The sequence below is a fragment of the Anguilla anguilla genome, chromosome 11 (assembly GCF_013347855.1).
Source record: "Anguilla anguilla isolate fAngAng1 chromosome 11, fAngAng1.pri, whole genome shotgun sequence".
Taxonomy (NCBI): domain Eukaryota; kingdom Metazoa; phylum Chordata; class Actinopteri; order Anguilliformes; family Anguillidae; genus Anguilla; species Anguilla anguilla.
Window position 1 is genome coordinate 8,551,601 of NC_049211.1, and position 22,148 is coordinate 8,573,748.

The 22,148-nt window shown below is 40.9% G+C and overlaps 1 protein-coding gene across 1 annotated transcript in view; it reads left to right on the forward strand.

The window, feature by feature from the left end:
* The window catches only part of ajap1 (adherens junctions associated protein 1), a 50,121-nt gene that overhangs the window by 15,662 nt on the left and 12,311 nt on the right, over positions 1–22,148 (forward strand). The window contains exon 2 of the mRNA XM_035380570.1: positions 8,859–9,622. Coding sequence (XP_035236461.1) covers positions 8,859–9,622 — 764 coding nt within the window. The remainder of the gene's footprint in view (positions 1–8,858; positions 9,623–22,148) is intronic.

Consider the following 22,148-nt stretch of genomic DNA (forward strand, 5'->3'; position numbering starts at 1 on the left):
GTTGAATCTGCAGGAGAAAATGTTTTATCTCTCCAAGCACTTAGCACTGGGAACACATTATAGCTGCTGTTTAGAGCAGACAACCTGCTGGGTCCCTGGAGAGACAGGTTCATAATAATGACAATATAATAACCATACGACCATTGGTTATATAAATTTTCAAATATACGAATATGATTTAATGACTTTAAGGCGAAAGGTACTGTAACATCTTTGGTTACAGACAAGGTAAGTGAGAACAGCTTGACTTTGACAGGATTAAAACATTTAGCAATTTATCAATGCAAATTACTGAGACACGCTGCTAAATCATGCAGTAAATTTAAAGCTACAGTCAGTATCGCATATAATGCTTGCAATTTACCTTTATTTACCATTGACGCAATTTAGAATTTAACAAAGATCCATAATTCCTGGAGTGAAATGATTACATTACATTTCAGGCATTTAGCAGACGGTCTTATCCAGAGCGACTTACACAACTTTTTTTTTTTTTACATAGCATTTACATTGCATCCATTTATACAGCTGGAGATATATCTACTGAAGCAATGCAGGTTAAGTACCGCCCCGCTATGGTGGTTTTATGAACGCAGCCTGTATGGAGCCTGTACGGTGGAGCTGAGTGCACTAGATTTCGCAGAGAATAAAAGCCCTGGGTAAGCGCACTGATGAGAAGCAACAAGAGGATCTTTGATTCTGAACGTCAGCTGTACTTCATTGGAGAAACGGAGGTGAACAGGTCTCTTTAAACCGCCTATGTTGCCCACACTTTGCTACAGCACAATTTTAGTTTGAGCACCCCTGTCCTTGAATGAGTTGATATTTCAAAAATCAATTAATATCGATTTCACTCTTAGATGCACTTTATGTTACAAGTTTCTCTGTTGCAAGGAGCATTGTTGCACTTCAAATGCAATTTGCCTGGTACTGTATCAGAATTGTAATCAATGGCACCCAGTGATTCTCAGCCAAATATCAGAGAGCCATTTGAAATTGACAATAGTCTGTCCCCTTTCAGAGAAGATGACAATAATTAGTATTTGATTGGGATCTTTATTGCAAACCGGCACAATCATAAAGAGCTTCAAGCTTTAAAAACAGGCTTGTCAGCGTGGCATTTCAAAGGTCAACTTGCATACAGTGCTGTGAATTGTTATCTCTAGAACATAGCAGCACTGAAATGAATGGACACCCTTTTTACTCGTCTTTGACAGTGGTATGCATGTTCAGTAAAGTGATAGAGATATAAAATGGCAATTAGGATAAACTATGTAAACAAGACAGGCATACAGTATGTGATGACATCCATCAACGCAATCACCATTAGTTATGATATTCTTAATAGAATTACAATGCCCTGCTCAGTACTGATGCTATTTTAGTTTCATGGTTGTCCAAGAGAAGAAATGTGTTTGGTTATTACTCATGATTTATTGCGTTGTCCTCTTACACCCTTTGCAATTATGCAATTGTCATTAAACAAGAAAAGTTTACTCGTAACATTTGCTCTCTGAATACCTGGAAGGCATGCACTCAATAAACAGTTGTCCTCAACTTTTAACATTGAGATACTTTGGCCTGGATTAAATCAATATTTGGTCTTAGGTAAGACATACAAATAAATTTAAGCAATACCTTTTTCCCGTAACAAACACAGACAAATGTTGATTGAATCTAGGTCTAAATCTTTTTCAATTTATAATCTCCCCCCCCACCCCCCACCTAAAGAAAGAATGACTCATAAGTGATGAATTTCAACTAGAAGTCAGCTTTCGTCCTTCCTGCCTCGTTCCTGCATCGGTCCTTGGCAGCTGAAATCGAAGTGTTTGGTCTAATTGTTTTGCTGGCCTTGATGTGTGTGTGTGCGTGTGTGTTTGTGTGCGTGTGTGTGTATGTGTGTATGTGTATAGGAAGAGCCCAGTCTCTTGATTTATTTATGGTATCTCATATTCGTGGAAGAGTTCACAAATACACGCGTGCCCCCAGAGTGATGAATGGCTAAATTGCTTCGGATATACGGCACCTCTTAAAGCTCTTTCATTATCGCTCTGTAGCGTTGCGTATTTGCTTCTTGCTTCCTCTTTGAAGATGCACGGGCCGAAGAATGTGCCTTTGATACGCCTCTGCTTTAGAAATATTTTTTTGAATAAATATTCTTGGGTATTTGCTTTGAAAATGAAAGCTTCCCTACTGCATAACTACCGCTGCTGGATTTTAGCTTTCGGTGTGCCGAACCTCACCGTCGTAGTTAAGGGTACCCACTGCAAAAATGACGTCAACTTCAACTGAAGTTAACAACAACAACAACAACAACAACAAAAACAGCAACAACAGCAGAAGACCTTATGGGGGACATTTTCTGTCTGTCCAAAAGGTTGTGGTGCTGTGACAGGCCTCATTATACACTGACGCTGTCTATCACAAGTCCCCCTGGCCAGTCAGCCCTACGGTACGTCCCAGCAGTTGATGGAATCACTGTCTTCCCGCAAACACTGATGACCACTAACTGGAATGTCTCTGGCGTGATGTCACAAGGCTGCCTGATTGTAAAAAAAAAAACTTTAATCGCACTGTTTGTCATCAGAGACGGTTAATAAAAATGCCCGGGGTGATTTAAAGGTGTATTCCTTTTCATCGTTTGGCATGCTATTTTTGTGAAAGTCGTACTTCTGGCGAGCAGAGGATGCCCGTGCTGTCATCGCTATAGAGGGATGAATTAAATGTCACTGGTTTCTGTCGCAAGCATCTTAGTCATTCTGTCAGGGAACATGACCACTACTATTGAACTCCCCTGAGGCTTGACACCGAGGACGGAATGTTATAGATCACTGCACACACCGCATCTGCTCACACTGCACTGATGTGACATGGAGTTGATTTTCTTTGCGCATAATAAGATATCTTTTTAATAATGCCCAAGCCTTCGTTTGTAAATGAATGTTTAATTGACCTTTGCCATGCAGCGTTAGGCATGGTTTATATGCCAAGGTTTTTGTTGCATAAAAAGAAAAATCGGATTGAGTATGGCTGCGGAGTTGATGAGCTATATTTCTCTGACAGACTCAGGCTTCTGTTTGTGTATTTTTGCTCAGTTTGTGCTAATGGCCTTTCAAATGTAGTCATTCTCCAGTCATTTTCATTAAATTTGTCTGTTCATTATTCAGTCGGTGGAAGTCAAGAATTTTACACATTTTATTGAGCAGTTTTAGTAATGATGTCACATAGTATGAGGTCGTCCACATAGGGAAAGACCTCGTGGCTCCACATGCATGCGGCAGCCTATTCCACTGAACAAATAAAAATGGAAAATGAAAACCGTTCCCACTATAACTGACACGCAGCCCGGACTTCTCTTCCCGGGCCCAATATGTATTTGGTAAGCAGTGACCCACTTCCCAAGGGGGTAATAGCATGGATGAGGGGGTAATGGAGCATTTGTGAATACCATTGACCCCCAGATTCCTTCCTTTCTCCTGGAGCTACCAAAGCAAGAGAGGGCTGTTAAGTAAAAACAGTCAGAGGAAGAAAAAAAAAATAGGTCTCATCACTCAATGCAAGCTTTATGGATCCCTTTTTCTCTTTACACGTGTATAAATCATTTTTGCTTTGGAGTGGATCACAAACAAACGTGCACGAATAGCGGAGGGCCTCTTATATGCATGATAATCTGAGCACTGTGGCTATGAGCGACTGGCTCCACGGTGTTATGTTCACACTTTCACATCGCATTCTTGAAGACCTCCCCGTGCGCTGTACTGTAGTACTCTTCTCCAACGAAACGTTGTCTCTTCGGGCGGTGCGTAGGTGAGCGGTTGCATTTCAATGGCGTAACGTATCGCTTTCCACAACAGTAGGTGTACAACCCTTGAACGCGGCTGCGGGTTCAGAGGAAGAGAGAGACAGAAAAAAATAAAAAATAAACAACATCATCCGGGCCAGGGAGTATCTGATTCACAATTCTGACTGCCAAACTTAAAGGCCCCTGTCCGCCCTATAGGCCTGCTGAAAATCCAAAATAAACATGATCTCTGCAGCCCCTGTGCATTGTGGTTAGCCATTCTTGGCAGACACCGCTACAGCAGATATCAATAGGCTGCGAGACATTTGGAAGCAGAATACAGAACTAACACTTTCTTCTCTCCTTACAGAGAAAAAATAAATAAATCTGTGGAAATCATTTAACATGGAAGGAAGGAAACTCAAGGTAACATAATTTTGGAGAAATAAAGGCATAAAGGGTAACCTAATTTTTAGGGTATTCAATTTACATGTAAGAATACGGACAATTAATTAATACAACATATTGATATGTTAATTTTGTGTGCATTCGGGATGTAACACATATTTCACAATCCTCATTTTTGCCCTCTGAAGCAGTGGCATGTAATTTCTGTTGCCATGGTCGTATATAATAAACTAAATTGGAGTGAGAGAAGGATTCTACACTAACATACGAAGAGAATATACAGCTCAGGGTGAAAATCAAAGAACATTCAGCAGGTGAAGCCTGTCTGCATGAGACATCTTAACTAATTTAAATGGTGCCTTGCAAACATCTTTTCTCATTGCCTGGTAACACTATACAGAAAAAGAGGGTGTCATTGTTCCCTGTAAATGTGAACAAAATCCTTCATCTAAGCAACTGGTCCCTTTTTGAAAGGTCATATCTCATAATTTCAGACTGTAAAATAGTTTCATGTTTGCTGTGGTAATACTCAAGGAGGCTATTGTACAAAGCCATGATTGTTTTAAATGTACCATTTTAAAAACCAGCAATTGTCTGTCATTTCATGGAAATGGTACAGTAGTTCAATACAGAGGCTTAGGTTTAATTAGCGTGTTTCTTATCTTAAACTTTGTTAAAAACAAGGGTTCATTTTCAACCACCACTGGGCAATTAGAAAATGTATATTTTTAAACTTTGTTTGTGGGGAAAAAACAAAGTAACAAAGGAGTAACAAACCATTGAGTCTGAGAACATCAAGTGTTGCTGCAACATGCCATGGATAAGTTCTGAAATGTTTACTCTTAACGAAAGTTTGCTTTCACTCTGACTCAAAATCTTTGACCAGAAAAACCATTGTTTTTTTTCAAAAAAAATTACGCGTTTTGAAGTCCCGTTCAAATGAATATTTCAGTCTTTTCAGTGCTTGACTCACTTTACTATGCAAGTTATTTTAGTATGAGCTTTGATTATTTTGCATTTTGGGTCATTCTTTAAATACCATTTTAGGTTATATTTTTGAAACTTTTTTGTTTGGTTTGAAACATGAAAAGGAACTTTAAATAGTATACAATAAAAATGCTAATTGAATTTTTGGACAATTGAAAATGTATATCTAAAAGTATATTTAATGCTATCAATAAAACATTCCACATGATGAAATTGTAATCACAATCATGTCGTTTAATGCCTCTAGCTGATTTGAATCCTTCAGTCTATTTCAACACATTTCAGAGCAGAGCCCACCACATCCAAGCAAATCATCTTCTTTTTGACCTTCAGCGTGATCTCCACCGTCAAGCAAAGCCTGTTAATTAATGGGTCGCTTCGTAGTTTTGGGGGGGAAAAGTAATTTCGTTCCTTGCGATGGTTCAGCTGGAAATTGGTGGCGCAATGAGATGGAGGCCCAGATTGTCCCCAGGAAGTCTGAAGAGCTGCTGAATAATGCATGTTGTTTACAATCAACTTATCCTCCGTCGTTCCTTACAACAATATGCATATCAATGTGTGGTCTCTTCATCAGTGATTACATTTCTCCTTAGGCGTTATCCAATTATGGTATATCAAGAGAGGGAAATTCAAGGTATTAAAATCTGCATTTGCAGGCCAAAGTGGGGGAAAATGGGAAATATTTCGAGATGGACTCAAACCAAAAAAAACAATTCTTTTGTAAATGCACATATCAACCGCCCAAGTAGCTGATTATTGATAGGCAAATTATTACTAAGGTGTATTAGTATGATTACAATTACTATGTGATAGAATCGAAGGAAAGGACTACATATAAACAACATAGGAAGGGCAGGTGGATCATTGAAAGTTGTCTCAAATGGCCCACACACCGAAGGCTTTTGCCAGCCCCAAAAGCTGTGATGGCACTGTCTGGGCTATGTTAGGACTGTGACCAGGAGATTGCAACAGTGGAACACCGGTGCTTTCATCCTAATGGGGTTGGTTAATTTGGTCATTGTACGTCACTGGCCTATGGGAGAAGTGCATGTGCTTCAGACACAATGCTCCCAGTGTGGATAGGGGTGTCATTGTGATGTGAGAGCATCATATAAGTGATTGTTAGAAATGACAGAAAATTTGAGGAGTACAAAAAAGACCCAATGCAAAAAAAAGAAAAGTAATATATATATATATAGTTATATATAGTTAAAGATCATAACTATATGGGGCGACATACTGCAGCTCAGGAGGTAAGAACGGTTGTCTGGCAGTCGGAGGGTTGCCGGTTCGAACCCCCGCCCTGGGGCGTGTCGAAGTGTCCCTGAGCAAGACACCTAACCCCTAAGTGCTCCCAACGAGCTGACTGGTACCTGGCACGGCAGCCTTTTACCGTTGGTGTGTGAATGGGTGAATGAGAGGCATCAATTGTAAAGCGCTTTGGATAAAAGCGCTATATAAAAATGCAGTCCATTTATTCCATCACACATTTATTCAAGGTCACATTAAAGCAGCTTTTATGCTTCTAAAATGAATGCATTTCGAACAGTTCATATAGGATAAATGAACTTTAGGTGGATGATATTTTGGTCGTAGATAATTGTTTTGGCAAAAAAACACAGAAGTGATGACGATAAAACAGCTTGCAACAGGTAAAGAAAAATTAAAATTTAAAAACTATTTAAAAACGTTATGTAATAATTGCTATGTAATTGCTAGTTTCATTGTAAGTGTAATAACGCAATGTAAAGCCTGCTGAGATACTGCGCATTCATCTGCTTCTGGTATCAACTCAGCCTCGCAGATAACATCCTTTTCCATGCCACCTGAAATTTACACACGATTGCTATTCGCATGTCCAGTTTGTCAGCAAAGGAAGAGGAGAAGGCCCGGGTCTTTTTAATACTGTACTTTAATGCTATGCTGCTCTCTTCTGCATGACTGGCTGTACATCTGAACCATTTTCCCACATGCCATTTATCAGTTAATGAAATGCCTCATATTTTCTGGCCCTGGAAACCTTGAAGCTGGAAATTTACAATGAAATAGGTAGGAACATATACAATTGAACAAAGCAGAGGAAGAAAAAAACCCCACACAAACACTCTTAGAAAACCTCTGTCAAGACAGACCATTACAAATGAGATGAATACTGGAATTCACTGTGCAATTCACACGGAGGGTTTGCAAGCCTGTTAGTGACCGCTGCTTGCCTGCAGCAAAGGCTGTGGGCGTACACTTTACAAAACATTTCGGCTGAATTGGATGGGCTTCAGGAACCTGATTGTCAGAAACATTTTGTATGTATGGTTTAAAGAGATGGGTTGCCTAGCAGCAGCTCTTGAAGGATCAGAATTTTATAATAGGTGGACTTCTTTTATTTTTTATTTTTTTTGGGCACCTAGAGTGAGTTCTGCGAGTTCTTCAATCACAGTTGTATTCTTCTTGTATACAGCAATTTACTATGAAAGGTTAAAATTCTGCATAATCCGACAACCTTTTTCCGAAACATTTTTTTTTGTTCTGTAAGAGGAGCAATTAGGTGGCATAAATGGAATATCCTAAAATTTGGAATCAATCTTGGTGTATATCATTATATACCATAAATGGAATGATATATAGCCCAAGATTATTCCCCATCCCCTTCATTTGTGACCATGTAGCTATTCACTCTGTTGTTTGCATAATTCTGCAGTGCCCCTGAATTAGCTCCTGATTTGAGGTGGAAGTCTCCAAGGACAATGGAGATTACAGATATCTCTCGATGAAGTCGCTAGCCGGAGGATAATCCCACATCCAATCGATAGCCTTCCTTCCACAAATGCTCAAGAGTCCCAGTTTACAGTTTTTAGAGTTGCTATTTTCTTCCTGCTCAGTAGTTGATAGTGAATATAGGGTTTGTCGTTCGTAAAATGTCCCATTAAATTCATGGATCCCAGCAAACGATTGAGGAAGCCTTTCAAAAAATACACTCTGAGGCTTATTGTTTGCGCATAGAAATAGATTCCTATTCTGAATATAATACAATGTGAAAATATTTGCTTTATGCACAAATCACATTAACTGCTTTTTCCCCTCTTATAAGTGCATTATCCTTTTGTAATGTGTGTTGTCCATGGGGAAGAAAGGTATCGCAATCTCTTAACGAGTGTACTACGCCTGGCATTATTGCAAAATTATAGAGACACTTTACATCGATTTCTTCTATTTACATGGAGGTGTTTCGGCATTTACTAGAATAATAAAGGATGCAGCCTTGGTGTACTCAACATGTAAAAGCAGCAGAATCCAAAGCTATAGTCAGTAATACATAGGATATAACTATGCAAAAAGATAAAGATATGGTTTATTTGTGAAAAAAAAGTTAAGTGATTATTGTGAAAAGTTAGCACAAAAATATGTCTTATGAGAAAGCTGACACAAAAATCTGTCTTATTCGAAATAGGCGGCCATATATTGTATCTGCTGGGACTGTTCGCTGCATAGCCTGTGAGTATGTTCACCCCAATATATTTCTTGGGATAAAAAAAAAAAGAATGTCTACTGACTGAACTCCACTTGTTACAATGTACTCTACTCAATTATGGTCCATTTATTATCATTTTAATAGACTCGGCTGTGAGGGTGACCCTGGTCTTGTAAGAGATAATGACAGGAAATGTGCTTCTTTCCTTCTTTCCAGTCCAATGTCTGCTTTGAGATCCGGGGGCTCGCCAGGACGCCACGCTTGGATCCTCCTCGCCATGATACACCTCACCATGGATTTCACCTTCTGTAGCCCTGTGACTCAAGGCCCGGTGCTCAAGCTCCTCTCCAGACCCGCGCCTCGCTCCAGGGCCGGCCCCGGGTCCGCGTGGGACCCGCCCAACCAGCCGCTGTGGCGGGGCGCGGGGCCGTGGTGGCAGAGGACCCTGCGGCCGACGCCGCAGCCAGAGCGGGCGGACAAGCTCCCCGCGCCCGCGGGTCAAAAGCACAGGGGCCCCGCCGCCGCGCACAGAGGCCCCCCCTGTTCGGAGTGCCAGTCGAAACGCTCTTCCGCCAAGGCGACGGACTCCCTGGCTCCTTCTTCTTCAGCGGGGGGAGGAAACTCGGAGCCGTCGGCCATTTTGATAAGGCCGAGGAGGCAGGCGAAGTGGGACGGCTACGACAGGTCCCAGGACGGCAGGACGACGACGGTGCCTGGATTTATAGACTGGGGGCCGACGGGCGGGGAGGAAGGAGGCGAGGACGACGGCAGGGTGGTGCCCAACTCCACTGTGTCCACCAAAGCCCTGACCACCACCACCATCACCACCACCACAACCACCACCACCACCACAAAGCGCCACCCCCAAACAAACTATGTGGCGGTGACAACCATCCACCCCCGGAGACAGAGCACAACGCCATCCAGCATTATCATCGGGGTGACTGCCAAACCACCAAAGCCATTTGGAGACACAGCAGGTAAAATAAAAGAAAAAGCGCTCTTTTGACTCTTCTTGTGTGAAATTGCTTCAGGTGCTAAGATCTCACATCCGCCATTTGGGGGGAAATTAGCATTCCCATTGTCGAGCTTTAAAGCCTCTTAGGTAAGGCAATAACAAAGAGAAGCTATTTGGCTTTTATGGCTGTGATCTTGTGATTAAAGCAATTCTGTAGTTCGCCTTGTAGGCCCTAGATGCATCACTGAAGACATGTTTATCCACTTTTCTTGGATTGCTGCTGTGTAAACCTACGGTAAATTAGTAAATGGTTTTTGGAATCCATAAAAAGCTTTGTTTAATTCTGGTGACGTGAATCAGTGAATTAATAATACAATGATTATTTTAGGATTTGGATTCAGATTTTAGATTCAGGTCCATCTCTGCAACAGAGAATGATTTGTGTTTCAGTATCAAAAAAGACATGGAGGCATATCTTATGCATAATACACACGGACATTACCATGACAATAGTACTGCATGTTTGATGCTTTATTGTTTATGTGTATAGACCCAATCAAGTTCTTCTGCATAATAATTGGGTTCTCTAATTTAATATAAGATTATCTACAAGAAACAAACTCAGTGACCTACATCTTACAGAATTAGACATGCACATAATGCTGTATTGGTGTGGGTGCTTATGTCTTGTCATTCTGTATAGGTGTGATGCTAGGACTCTGAAAATAAGTGAATTCTCTTTCTTCTTCTTTTTTTTGGGGGGGGAGGGGGGCAGGGGGGGGCTGCATATAATAAGTTCATGCATATGTTAATCCCCCTGGAATTAATTTATGGATGTGCTAATGCATGCAGAATGGCTTTATTGATTAGTAATCACTGCAACTCCAGGATGTGGGCACTGACATTCCTCGTGATTATTCTTGATTGAGATTTACGCTATCTGCAAACTCTATTAACAAGACCACTCACCGTGCCGATGTACAATTATTAAAAGCAGCCAATAAAATGTAAATGTGAAACGGTTACTTTTCTGCAGCATTCTGGAACTAGCGCCTCCGCATCCATCCAGGCGTTGTATGTTAGATTTACCGTTTAATGAAGTTTACTGTCAGGGAATGTGTGGAATCTTACACCAGGTATATACAGCAGGTGACCATGAAGATGTTATTCATGTCCAGGATTACACGCAGAGCTGACAGAAACTCCACAGTGTAGATACACATACAAATATGTCAAATAAACAAGAGCAGCAGAGAGTGAATCGGGTCAGATGAGCATATCACACCTTCATTACTTTCATATATGCACTATGCATGGTTCCTACTTGGTGTACAAGTAAAAAGGTACACACTGTTATAAAGATATCACAAATAATGTTATTGACTTGTACGGGTACTGAATCTATATCACCGTATCATGTAAAGGAGTGGGATGCGGTGCGAAACTGCGTTAGAAGTGTTGAGGTAAGAGTTTCCATACAGTCGGTAGCACCGTTTTTAATTAACATTATCGATGTTTATAATTACGCCGTTACCAGACCGTTTTCTTCCCTGCCAGTTTCTCTTAATCTTTGTGCACACGCTGTGTTATTCCTTGAATTTGTGCTTTCGCCCTCTGAACTGTTAGGAAAGGTCTTGGCCTGTTTTTGAAACTTGTGTGAAAAATGACCACTGACGAAAAAGTAACACAGAAATTGTACTTGCGCTGATTGGGCCAGTGGTCTCTCACTGGTCTGTGGGCCTGTTCGTTCACAACCACAAGGCAAGTGCGCACATAATCCATAATCCATGAGCGATCCTAAATTTATTTTTTCATTGATTTTCTTCACAAGAAAAACAAAGTACACCGAGATGAGAGAATATTTTGGAATTATAACAGGCGCAAGGATCATCAGATATGCTGCAATAGACAAACCAGGCAAACCAGCAAAACAAACGGGGGAAATTATCCACACAACTAACATAACAAAATATAAAGTGGATTACATAACATCATTTACAAATTGTGTTGTGCATCAGGAGCCATTGTAAGATTGATTTCCTTTTTTTTTGGCTGAAGTAAAGCCAGCAAACAGCAATTTGTGTTGAGTAAGATTTAATGTTTATGCAGAGTCATCATTCAGTAGGCATAGACGGGGATTAGGATCGATTTGAATGTCTACGACAGGGCTGCCCATCCCTGTTGCTGGAGATCTATTGTCCTGTAGGTTTTTCATTTCAACCCTAATTTGGCACACCTGATTCTATTAATTAGCAGCTGAGCAAATCTCTAGCCATGTGACAGTACATAAATGGACGATGGACCGACGCTATTTTCAGTGGGTGAGATTGGAGATCGATGGCCCTAGCTGTTGAATGAAGTGCACTTTGTTAGGGTTGGAATGAAAACCTGGAGGACATTAGATATCCAGGAACAGGGTTGGGCAGCCCTGATCAATGATATTACTCAGGGACATATTCACAAAACTCCAAAAAAATTAGCATTAGTAAGACAATTTGAAAAAAAAATATAAAAGTAATTTTTAAGAAAAACATCCAGGAAGTTTGCTGGTGCAAAATGTGCAGTGATAATTTTGGTTCACTCTCACCTGTTTGCATTTATAAGGTGTAGCATATGCCCTTTGAATGAATTTGAAGTGAATAATCCGGTGTGCACCTATTCATCTCTCACTGCCACAGGAAGATAAAGAGTAAAATTAATAGCTTATTATACATTTTTGGCACAGCGTCTCGAGAGCTGGGTGCTTGTTTTATCCAGTCTGACACGGGATGAACGAGAAGTGGAGAATTCCATGGTACGCCACATGCACGCATCAGTGATCACGTCTGCAAGCACACCATATTCGGAATTACGGAATCCTTATTCTAGCTATGGTCATATTCCGATTTATGCCCTTTGCATAAATCGTGGAAAGAATAGACTGGTTTTATCACCATATACATGGTTAGCTCAATATTCCATTTGGTTCTCAATATTCCATGTCCATTCTTTGGTCAGCCCGAAAGGATGGCGTCCTAGTAATTCTTTCATGTGCATGAAGTGTTTAAAATTATCTGGGTGCGGGCCTGCTGGTATTGTTTTGTCTTTGAATTATCGATGTTAACACATAATATCATGTGGGTAATTTTAATGATTAATGTATTAAATGGGCTAAACTTCTAAAACACAATTAATTGCAGTGAAAATGTATATATTTTGGCTCTAGTGGTCCCCATAAGTGTAGATCTATGACCAAATTTCCCATCTACCATCCTGTTTTTAACAATGGAACCATCATTTTAAATTGTAATTAAAATGAATTAACCTGAGTTAGTGTGTTAAATTTGACAAGCCTGCTTAAGATGCATTGATTTCAGGGTTCCATCCGTGTATTTTTTCTGTACTCAGCATCTTTCATTAAACAAATTGCTATTTTGGTGTTTTCTGCCATTCATGTGTTGCACAATGTTGGTCCAGAAGTCAAGGCTTCAGGCTTACCCCAACATCAGTAAAGTAGCTTCTGAATGGGTGCACAGACTTTGTTTAAGAGTTGTAAATGGAATAAGGTGTTTACATGGTTTTCATTTTTGGATTAGTTACTGGCATATGCAGGCTGTGTTATTCTGATTTTGAATATTTGAAGTAAGAACTTCAAGTAATAAGGTGTTCACATGGTCTGTACCATAACTGGAGTACTTTGGTATTCTGAAAAAGATCGGAATAATGATATGCATATACACATGGTCAATGAATTCAACTGTGACTATGGAAAATAAGAACCAGGAAGGTTCCACTTTGAGTGAAGTCCTTGAGTGAACATAAGCCTTTATCATCAAAGATGTCTTGTAATACACACATATCTCTACTGGACCAAGAGGGATTTTAAAAAAATGGTTGGCCATCTGTTAATAGCTCACAGTTGTTTTAAATAAATGCAAGACAATTTAATTAAGATTGGCCACCCATAGATTTGCCTGCCAGATTCCATACGTTCAAGGAATCCGTTATTATCATCCCACACGTGCGATTACGATTTCTATGCCCATGTCACTCGAATATAGAAGACCATGAAGCCTATGTGGTTTAACTAAGGAGGACTCTATAGATTATAGGTGGAAAATCCAGGTTCAGAAAGTAAAAGTCCTCCCCAGAATTTTGTTCCGATTCACCTGGATGTGCTAATTAGAACAATTCTTCAACCAGGAGGTAGAACTAATTAGTGAAATCAGCTGGCTGAGTTCGGGGGCGGAAGAAGCATATGGCAGGATTTTTACTTTCTGACCCCTGGACTTTCCACCTGTGCCATAGATCGTCAGACAGCTTTTGCTTCTCTGTTCACACAGGTGTGTTTAGAGCCAGTATACGTGCGCGGTATTTTGCCGATGGAGAGAGAGAGAGAGAGAGTGAGTTATTACACACGGTGGAGTCTGGTACGCTGCTGGGAGGCAGAGTTGGTCTCCATTGGCGATATCCAGCGGGGCTGTACGTTCATGTGATGTACAAGCCCATGTCTCGAACAATCGCTGGAGGGCAGGGTATAATTACTAAACACGGACTACAGAGACCGCTTGATGAAAATGACAGCGTTTTTCAAAAGGTGAATTTCCCCTCTGCCATTTCTGCCTACAGGCATCTTGGGTGAATCAGCATTTTTTTTTTCTTTTTTTTTTCTGGACGAAAATAGAAACATATTGCACCTTGATGTTGTCAGGTTCTGAGTACACAAGATTAATTTTGCTGCCAAGCAGTGTTCCTTTCACCCAAAATATAGCTGCTCCTACAGACAAGGTATATTTCTCATCAGAGTTAGACCACGGGCACTGTGGCATCGTAGCACTTTGGCACTGTTCGACTGGGCCAGGCAGCTAGGCCTTATTTCTTACATATTTTCCTTATTTCCCCATTTGACGAAGATCCAAAATGTTGCCAAAACATTACTTTAAATCTTAATTTCAGTCAAGATCATGCTGACCCTCCACATGACATGGTTTGAGTAGAGCCAGAAACACAGTAGCAAGTACATCCAAAGCACAGCTGCGTAATCCTCTGGCTTATATCGGGGCAGATTTTTTTTTTTAAATGCCTTTGAAGACAATGAACATAAATGAAAAAGAACAATACACCCTTGTGTTATGTATGCTACCTAAATCCCACATGGAAATACTATATGTGTCCCTACAATCTATTATCCTGCCACCATATATTGTCAGCCCAGAGGGCACTTGGCTCTTGGATACCTTTCTGGATTTTCATTTTAATCTGACCCCAAAGTCGTTTGTACTTTCTTCTATTTCCAGAAGACAAAGCACACTGCTGGTATTCACGTAAAACTACTTAGAAGCCGCCCCCACCAACCCTCCACATGGACAGAAGTAGGCAGCCGTGAGCGCGATTAATCTTTTCTCCCCCCCCCACTGGGCTGTTTTTGTGGTATTCAGCGGCTGCTGCACGCGTGCCCTCTCGCAGAGGGGCGTGGCCTGTGATGAGGCGCGGCGAGCGTTGTTGATCATCGCGCTTTAACGTACCGGAGATTTATGGCTGAGGATGCTGCAGCTGCTCCCGGACCGTTCCCGGGGAAACTTGTCCGCCGTTTCGAAAGCGACGCAGATGGAGCTGTCGGCGCGACTACGCGTACGAGATGATTAAAACTGTGCTAGGACTCACTCCCAATAATTCAGGGCTTGTTATTATATTCTTGAGGTTGAAAGGTTAATTAAACACTTAAAAATAAAAATAAAACAACGGCAACAACAACAAGAATATCCAGCCCAGCCCTACCATCAGTTCCTTAAAAATGAATAAGGGATGTATAATTATTTTATTCATAATGATTATTTTATCTCCTTGGTTCAGGAAGGAAGCTCATTAGTGAAATTAGGGGGTTGTAGTGCATGATTGGAGCAAATACCTGCAGACACTGCGGCCTGCAGGACCTGGAGTTGAGTAGCCCTGGAGGACATGATTATTTATGAATGGATTGTTTGTCAAGTTTTAGATTTTTATTTGTCAGACATGCTCTTTTCTGTTAACTTCGTACATTTAAATATGCATAAAAGCGCTTACGTGTTCTTGGGGGGGGGAGGGGGGGAATGATTGCTCGGCTTTATCCATGGAGGATCTGGTTACCATGGCGATTGAAGAAATCATAAAAATAGCATTGGCCTTTACTCTGCATTAATAAACTTGAGTATTTTTCCACAAAATGTTTAATCTTGGCTTGACATTGTTGACCGAAAAATTCTGTCAAGCGCTGCATTGATTAAACTAATCCTACCCAAGAAGACATATGAGCAGCTGTAAGGTACTTACCGTTTTCAGCAAATGAGTTCACAAGCTGACAGAAAGTGAAGTGGACTGTAGGTTGTCACATACAAAACTCCAACACCATTACAGTATTTGTTATGTTTAACACAGTATAACAAATGTGTCACATGGATCCACATAATTCAGTAGCTGACCTAGATTTAATACAAATAAAAACTTTTACTTTACTAAAACTTATGTTCTCATTTTATTTGTTCATGGATGCAGTTTGACGACATAAGCCCCGTGTGAAAATTACTTGCCAAACTGCCTTTTCGAAAGCGAAATGTTAACGCGCACGTGAGGTGCCACCAGGTAGCTATAAAAAGGTAGTTTTATGTAGCCACATACAGGGACAACTTAATTTAGTACCAAGTAGTGATGGATAGGTGGGAGTCTGTCTGCCTTCTCTTTTCTGTGAACGTTTGGCGTGCAGATTGGTTAAATAATGCTGGACTCTGGCAAAAATAGTTTCAAATAAACTATGGATCTGGCTGTGTGTATCACCACTTTTCTTTCTCTTCTTTTTTTTTTTCTCCTGCAATAACTGTTTTGGCTGGCCGTGACTCATGGAAACCAGCGATTGACACTCTGACATCGGAGTTAATTGCCGACGGCAAATCGTCAGTGCGGCCTAACGGACGGTTTTCTCTGCGCGGGGATGCTACAGAGGTTACAGGAGAGACAATGAGCGGGTGGATTTGGGGGGGGGGTGGGGTGGGGTGGTGGCGTGCATTAAGGTTCATGCAGGCTGGACCCCCCTCGGACCTTTAATGCATTATAGATGAGGAACATTTTCAGTTTGCAAGAGTCAGTTGGGACGATTTTCATCTTAGCAGCAGTGCAGAACGGTACAGAGCACGAGGGGGAAAAAAAGAGGCTAGGCACAAATCAAAATGAACCCTAAAGCATAAAAATACCATTAAGGCCCTACTACTATTCTGGTTTTATGTGTTGGATGGAAACCGGAGAGGGACTACCTCCTGATGCGCTGTCTTCTTAAACTCGTTCAAGCGCAGTACTTTCAACTCCGAGTCTCTCTTGTGCCGAGAATCATGCCAGCTGCGGCTTTACTTGAAGAATAAGAGACACAAAAGCCAACGGAATATTCCATTTGAAATGCTGTCAACTGCCATTGTGCAACCTGTCATAGCTCACGCTGTCAATTTACAGTAGTAATGAATTCCCAATAATTCAGTAGAATTGTGAAATGCCAACAATAATAAATAACTTGACTTTTTACTAGAGCCTTCCTCAAAAGAATTTCTGAAATTAAATAAATGTGTTGTTTTTTTATTGAATGAGTAACATGAATGAACATTTATGTATCTTCTAGGTATTCCTAAAATGGCACGGGCTTTCTTATCCGCTTTTTTGAAAATTATAGCATCCTGAAAAAGAAGAAAAAGTATAGTATCCTGAAAATGGATTTTCCACTGCCTTACAAACAGTTTATTGGGTGTCATTAGTTTATTTGCTGCTGTCAGGCCTGCTAGCCAGATTTTCCACTGCCTTTCATTGATTGGAAATCCTGTCATTCATCACTGAGCAAGACAACAGGATTTTTGGGCATATCTCTCCATATTAGGTTTGATTGTTATAGGCATTATCTTCTCCCATACCATGTGCATGACTGTGCCAAGTTTTTTTTTTCTAGGGTTTGGAACTGGAGGTCTTTTTTATGTGTTAATATATACTTGGCAAATACTGAAATTTGAGTTGTGTGGGTGAGCCCCTGGGATTCTGAATGAGTTGAATCGTGAATTCTGAATTCTTGTTTGAATAGTGTTCCTGTTGGAGTCGATCAGAATTTTGGCGAAATGAGTTGACAAAGTTTGATTTATCCCTTTCTGTCAGACACCTGCTCACTCCTCTTCCTCTTGGTAATCAGAATTGATTCGTCCAAAAAAAGCCAGTATCCCTGCACCTCTGCAAGCAAGGTGACCATAGAGAGTCATTTTTCAAAACCCCAGATGCGAATGAGAGGTTGGAGCCACATGATTTGCCATTTCTTTCTCCGGTAGGTTGGCTGAAATGAGAAAATATTTCAGCCTGCCTGTACGTTCATAGGTTTGCTTGAAAACATCATGGAAGTGTCATCTTATCTTGTCAAATATGTTTGCGTAACAAACAGAAGACATTACTGTTCCATAATGAAGTGTTTACCGTTTAAGAAAAAAAGTGCTGATTAGTTGACTGCATGCATTTTTGATTGACTTGATATTATCTCCTGAGTACATTTGATCTGCTTAATTCAAAAGAGTCCCTCTACAAGCAAGCTCACATTTAAATCAGCACTGCTGACATCAGACTTGAAAAGAATAGGTCCACATCAGCAGACCCGTTGCTGTTGATCAAGGTCAAGGGCAACGTTTGTCTCTTTCTGAAATTGTACAGATATTAATCTCTTGCAGAGCCCCACACTCGTGGCTCTAGCCTTGTGATGTCAGACTCAAGAACGAGGGCTGCAAATTGCTTTCTGTTAAGTTAATGTGTCTTTGGCAACGGAATGACCCTAATTGCAAGGGCAAGGAGTTTGTACAGTTTGGCGGTGCTGTCATGGTTCCAGGGGTTGACGACTTGTCCACCTTGTCACGCTGCAGTTGCTAAGCATCCAAGTGCAAATGCAGTTCAGAGACACGAGGTAAGGTGAGGTAAGGTAACAATTAGGAATGGCAGTTAAGAAAAAAAAAAGCACCTCTGCGACAGCTCCATTTAGTATCTTCAAACAGCAAACGTGGCTGCTCGTCTTAGGGATGGAACGCGTCCAAACAGCGAACTCCTCCTCTCCCCTGGACGCGGTTCCACGTTAGCACTGCGAGACCGTGTGGATGCGCGGTACCTGGGTCAGCTGGCACGTTTGTGAGGAAGGTGGGCCGGTGGGCAGTCACAGTGGCGTTCTCTCTCGGGAGACGGTTTTAATCGCGGGAGCAGAAGCGCCTCTGAGTGCCGCTCGCGCGCACGCCATACTAACTTGTTCTCCTCCCCGCCCGTGTGACAGTGGAGTAACCCTTGTCCCTGACACGCACTTCATCGGTGTGTATAGGCCGCTCCGGTGTGCCAATACAGTGAGATCGGCGGAGCACCGCGAGTTTGCCGGTTAAATAATGCAGCACAATGCTTCGCCGTTCAGACTTGGGTAATGGTTTAACCCTGCAAGGCAAAGCAAGCAGTCCGTTCATGTTTTTCTTTTTCTCCTTTTCTCCTACAGTATACACATATCCATGCAAATCATATATATGTACATACAAATGAAAATAACACTTTAGTTACTCCTGGAGCTGTTCCAGTTTCAATTCTCCGCTCGGCTTTGGGGGCCTGTGAAGTACTTCACATACAGAATGGAATCGGTTTGAATTTTGGGCACGTAGCCAGATCTGGATTGTGCTCTCACTACAAGATTTATTCCGGCCCGAACCAAATATGCCAACTACTACTGTATCTTATTGAAATCGATTGGCAACATTGCTATTTCAAAATATGTATGTTTTTACGCTTTTTTAGTCATCAGTCTTATAGTATTTCACTCATAAAATGGCATTCAGAGCAGAGTGGATTTGAACCTGAGTTCTTTGAGGGTCATTTATGCTTTAATGGCATACAAATTAATGGTTCTGAATGTTGTGACCTCTGTGTTGGCAATTATTGAACATCATATGCCATTTCTAAACACATTTTGTGACATGTATTCTTTTAAAAACTTTTTTGTTCCAGTATTCTGCATTATTTTTCAAGGTTTTTTTTAATTTCGTACAGTGCTGCACAAGCTGTTGAAAAACTCTCCTATGATCTATAACACAAGGTAAATGTATTTCTCCAAACTCTGATGAGTTTTATTTTTTTAAAGCTACAAGTATATGCCTGCATTCAAATTATGCTGCCTGAATGAATTAAGAGAAAACACTTGGAGAAGTGAGAAGCATGATGCAGTGAACCCACTGACCACAGATTTACTAAATAAAATTGCGGTTTGTTAGTCTACCTTCAAAAAATATGATCAGCTGGTTTTTTTATTACATTTCTTTATGCAATACAGACTAATAAAGAAAGTTGTTTGGTTGATAATTACGAAAGCAGCCAGCTGCTTTTTTCTGCTTGGAACCATTTTCCATTAGAATTAACATTGGTCATTTGCATAAAATGCTTTTGAAAGATCAATGGAAGAACAGCACAGTTCTGGTTGCTGTCTACTAACTGTGTGTGTGTGTGTGTGTGTGTGTGTTGTTGTTGTTGTTGTTGTTGGGCCAAGGATTCTTTTTAAAATTATTCTTCTTTGATCTTCTTTTTTCTTCTTCTTCATTCTTTGAAAAGGATTGGAGAACATATGTATCCAATTTCATGCCATTACCACCATAGGTGGCGCTACAGCACTGCTTTAGGATTGCTATTATCAAATAATTATAACAGAGGTGCCCATCAATACACACTAAAGTTGGTATGGATGGTATTTCGATTAGGTTTACAGTCCATGACCAAAATACTATGGGACTATGGCTCACCCTTGGTGTGTGGCCCCCGACATTGCTGCTTGCAGCTATATTTGTTGTTGTTGTTGTTTTTATAGATTTTGAGAACATTACGTAAATGGGGAAGATGTTGGGCAGTGTTATGCTGCCTGCAGTAATTGCCAATTTATAATGAGTGGTTTACATAGAATGCAGCATCTTTTGTGTTGTAGCATGCTCTCTTACGTCAGTTCTTATACGATGATCATATTACTTATATAGGCAGGCTCATTATATGGGCTAATGCCATTTACTTTTAACTGCTGAAGTTGATATGAATTCGTCTTATACTTCCTTAGAAGTGGTGGAATCGTGCATGGCACTGGCAGAGATTCTGATAAAAGTGGGGTCCTGCAGGGATTTAGTAAGAATGAGGGCAAACTTATGCCAGTTCCAGAGTGGGGGAAAGGGATGTGAGCTACATTCAGCTGAAGCCATTTGAAGCGGTGATGTCTGTATTGCCTTTTTACCTTGCTGGAGATGTTCTGGCATTGTTAATGTCTGAACGGAACTCAACAATTTGGGGCCCTGTTTCAGGAAGCAGGATTACGGAGTCACCTGGATAACTGCATGGAGTAAAACCCGGAACTGTCCCAAATCTGGAACATGGATCGAAGTAAAAAGAGTTGTTCTGGGTTTTATTCAGCTGGATATCTTCACTATCTCTGTGATCCTGCTTCGTGAAATACCCCCCTGGTCTCTTTCCACTACACAGACATATAATTACGCTCTATCCAGATTCATAGCACCAACCAAATTTGCACCTTACTAAAATTTAAAGTCTTTAAATGTAGATATTATATTTAGCAAGCTCATATTAAATATTGCACATACATTGAAGCCAAGACATTTATGAGCAGCAGAAATGCATTAAGCCAGCGTTTGTAACCATGGCTAGTAAGTGGTTCTGCTAGACCTTAAACACCTCTTCTCACGGGGTAAATAATGTGATGCCCTCAGCAAACATCAAGGCCTGAAGCCAAAGCAATTCAGATGCAGTGATAATCCTGTTGGAAAACAAACTTGATTGGTTAGGCTTTAGAGATTTAAAATGCGATATTAAGGTCTCAGTATTTAAGACTTTGCAAAAAGTATAAAAGTCAAAGGGTCAAATGGTCTGGTAAAGTGCACTTTATGAGCAAGTCAGCTGAAGTAATCGACTGGAAATACACTGACAAATGACATATGCATTATTTGGTAGGCTGAAACAGCTCTGTGTACTGTAGTTCTGTACCTTGTCAAGGGGGGTTTCTAGGTCACTTTGCATGAACACCCTGGCCCAAAAAACAATAAAAAGGAAGTTGTGGTGCTTCAGTTGAGGATGTCTGGAAGCCGGATAATACCCTCTGAATTTATGCACATGAGAAATATGCAAAATTCATGAGTTGTGGGAAAGGAGTCGTCTGATACGGTGGTGTTAATGGGCTTCAGCAACGGGAACAGATGTCAAAAAATGGCGTGTGAGAAATGGGTCGTAGCGGCTAATAAGCAAAATGGAAGATCAGTTTCATTTGAAATTTGGTTGTAGTGCTTTTCGGGGAAAACAAGAAACGGAATGTAATTGCGATGAAAGATACGCCTGTCATGTAAGTGTGTGTGCAGCGATTTTAGCGAAGGTATGCCCCGTGTCCACTTCCATTCAGATGCCCTTTTCTGGGCACACTCCCACAGTGCCACAGATCTGCTTGTCCTTGTGATTCTCATCTCTATTGAGGCTCGGCACATCAGCAGCCAGTCTAAGTTCCTCTTCGTTTTTCAATG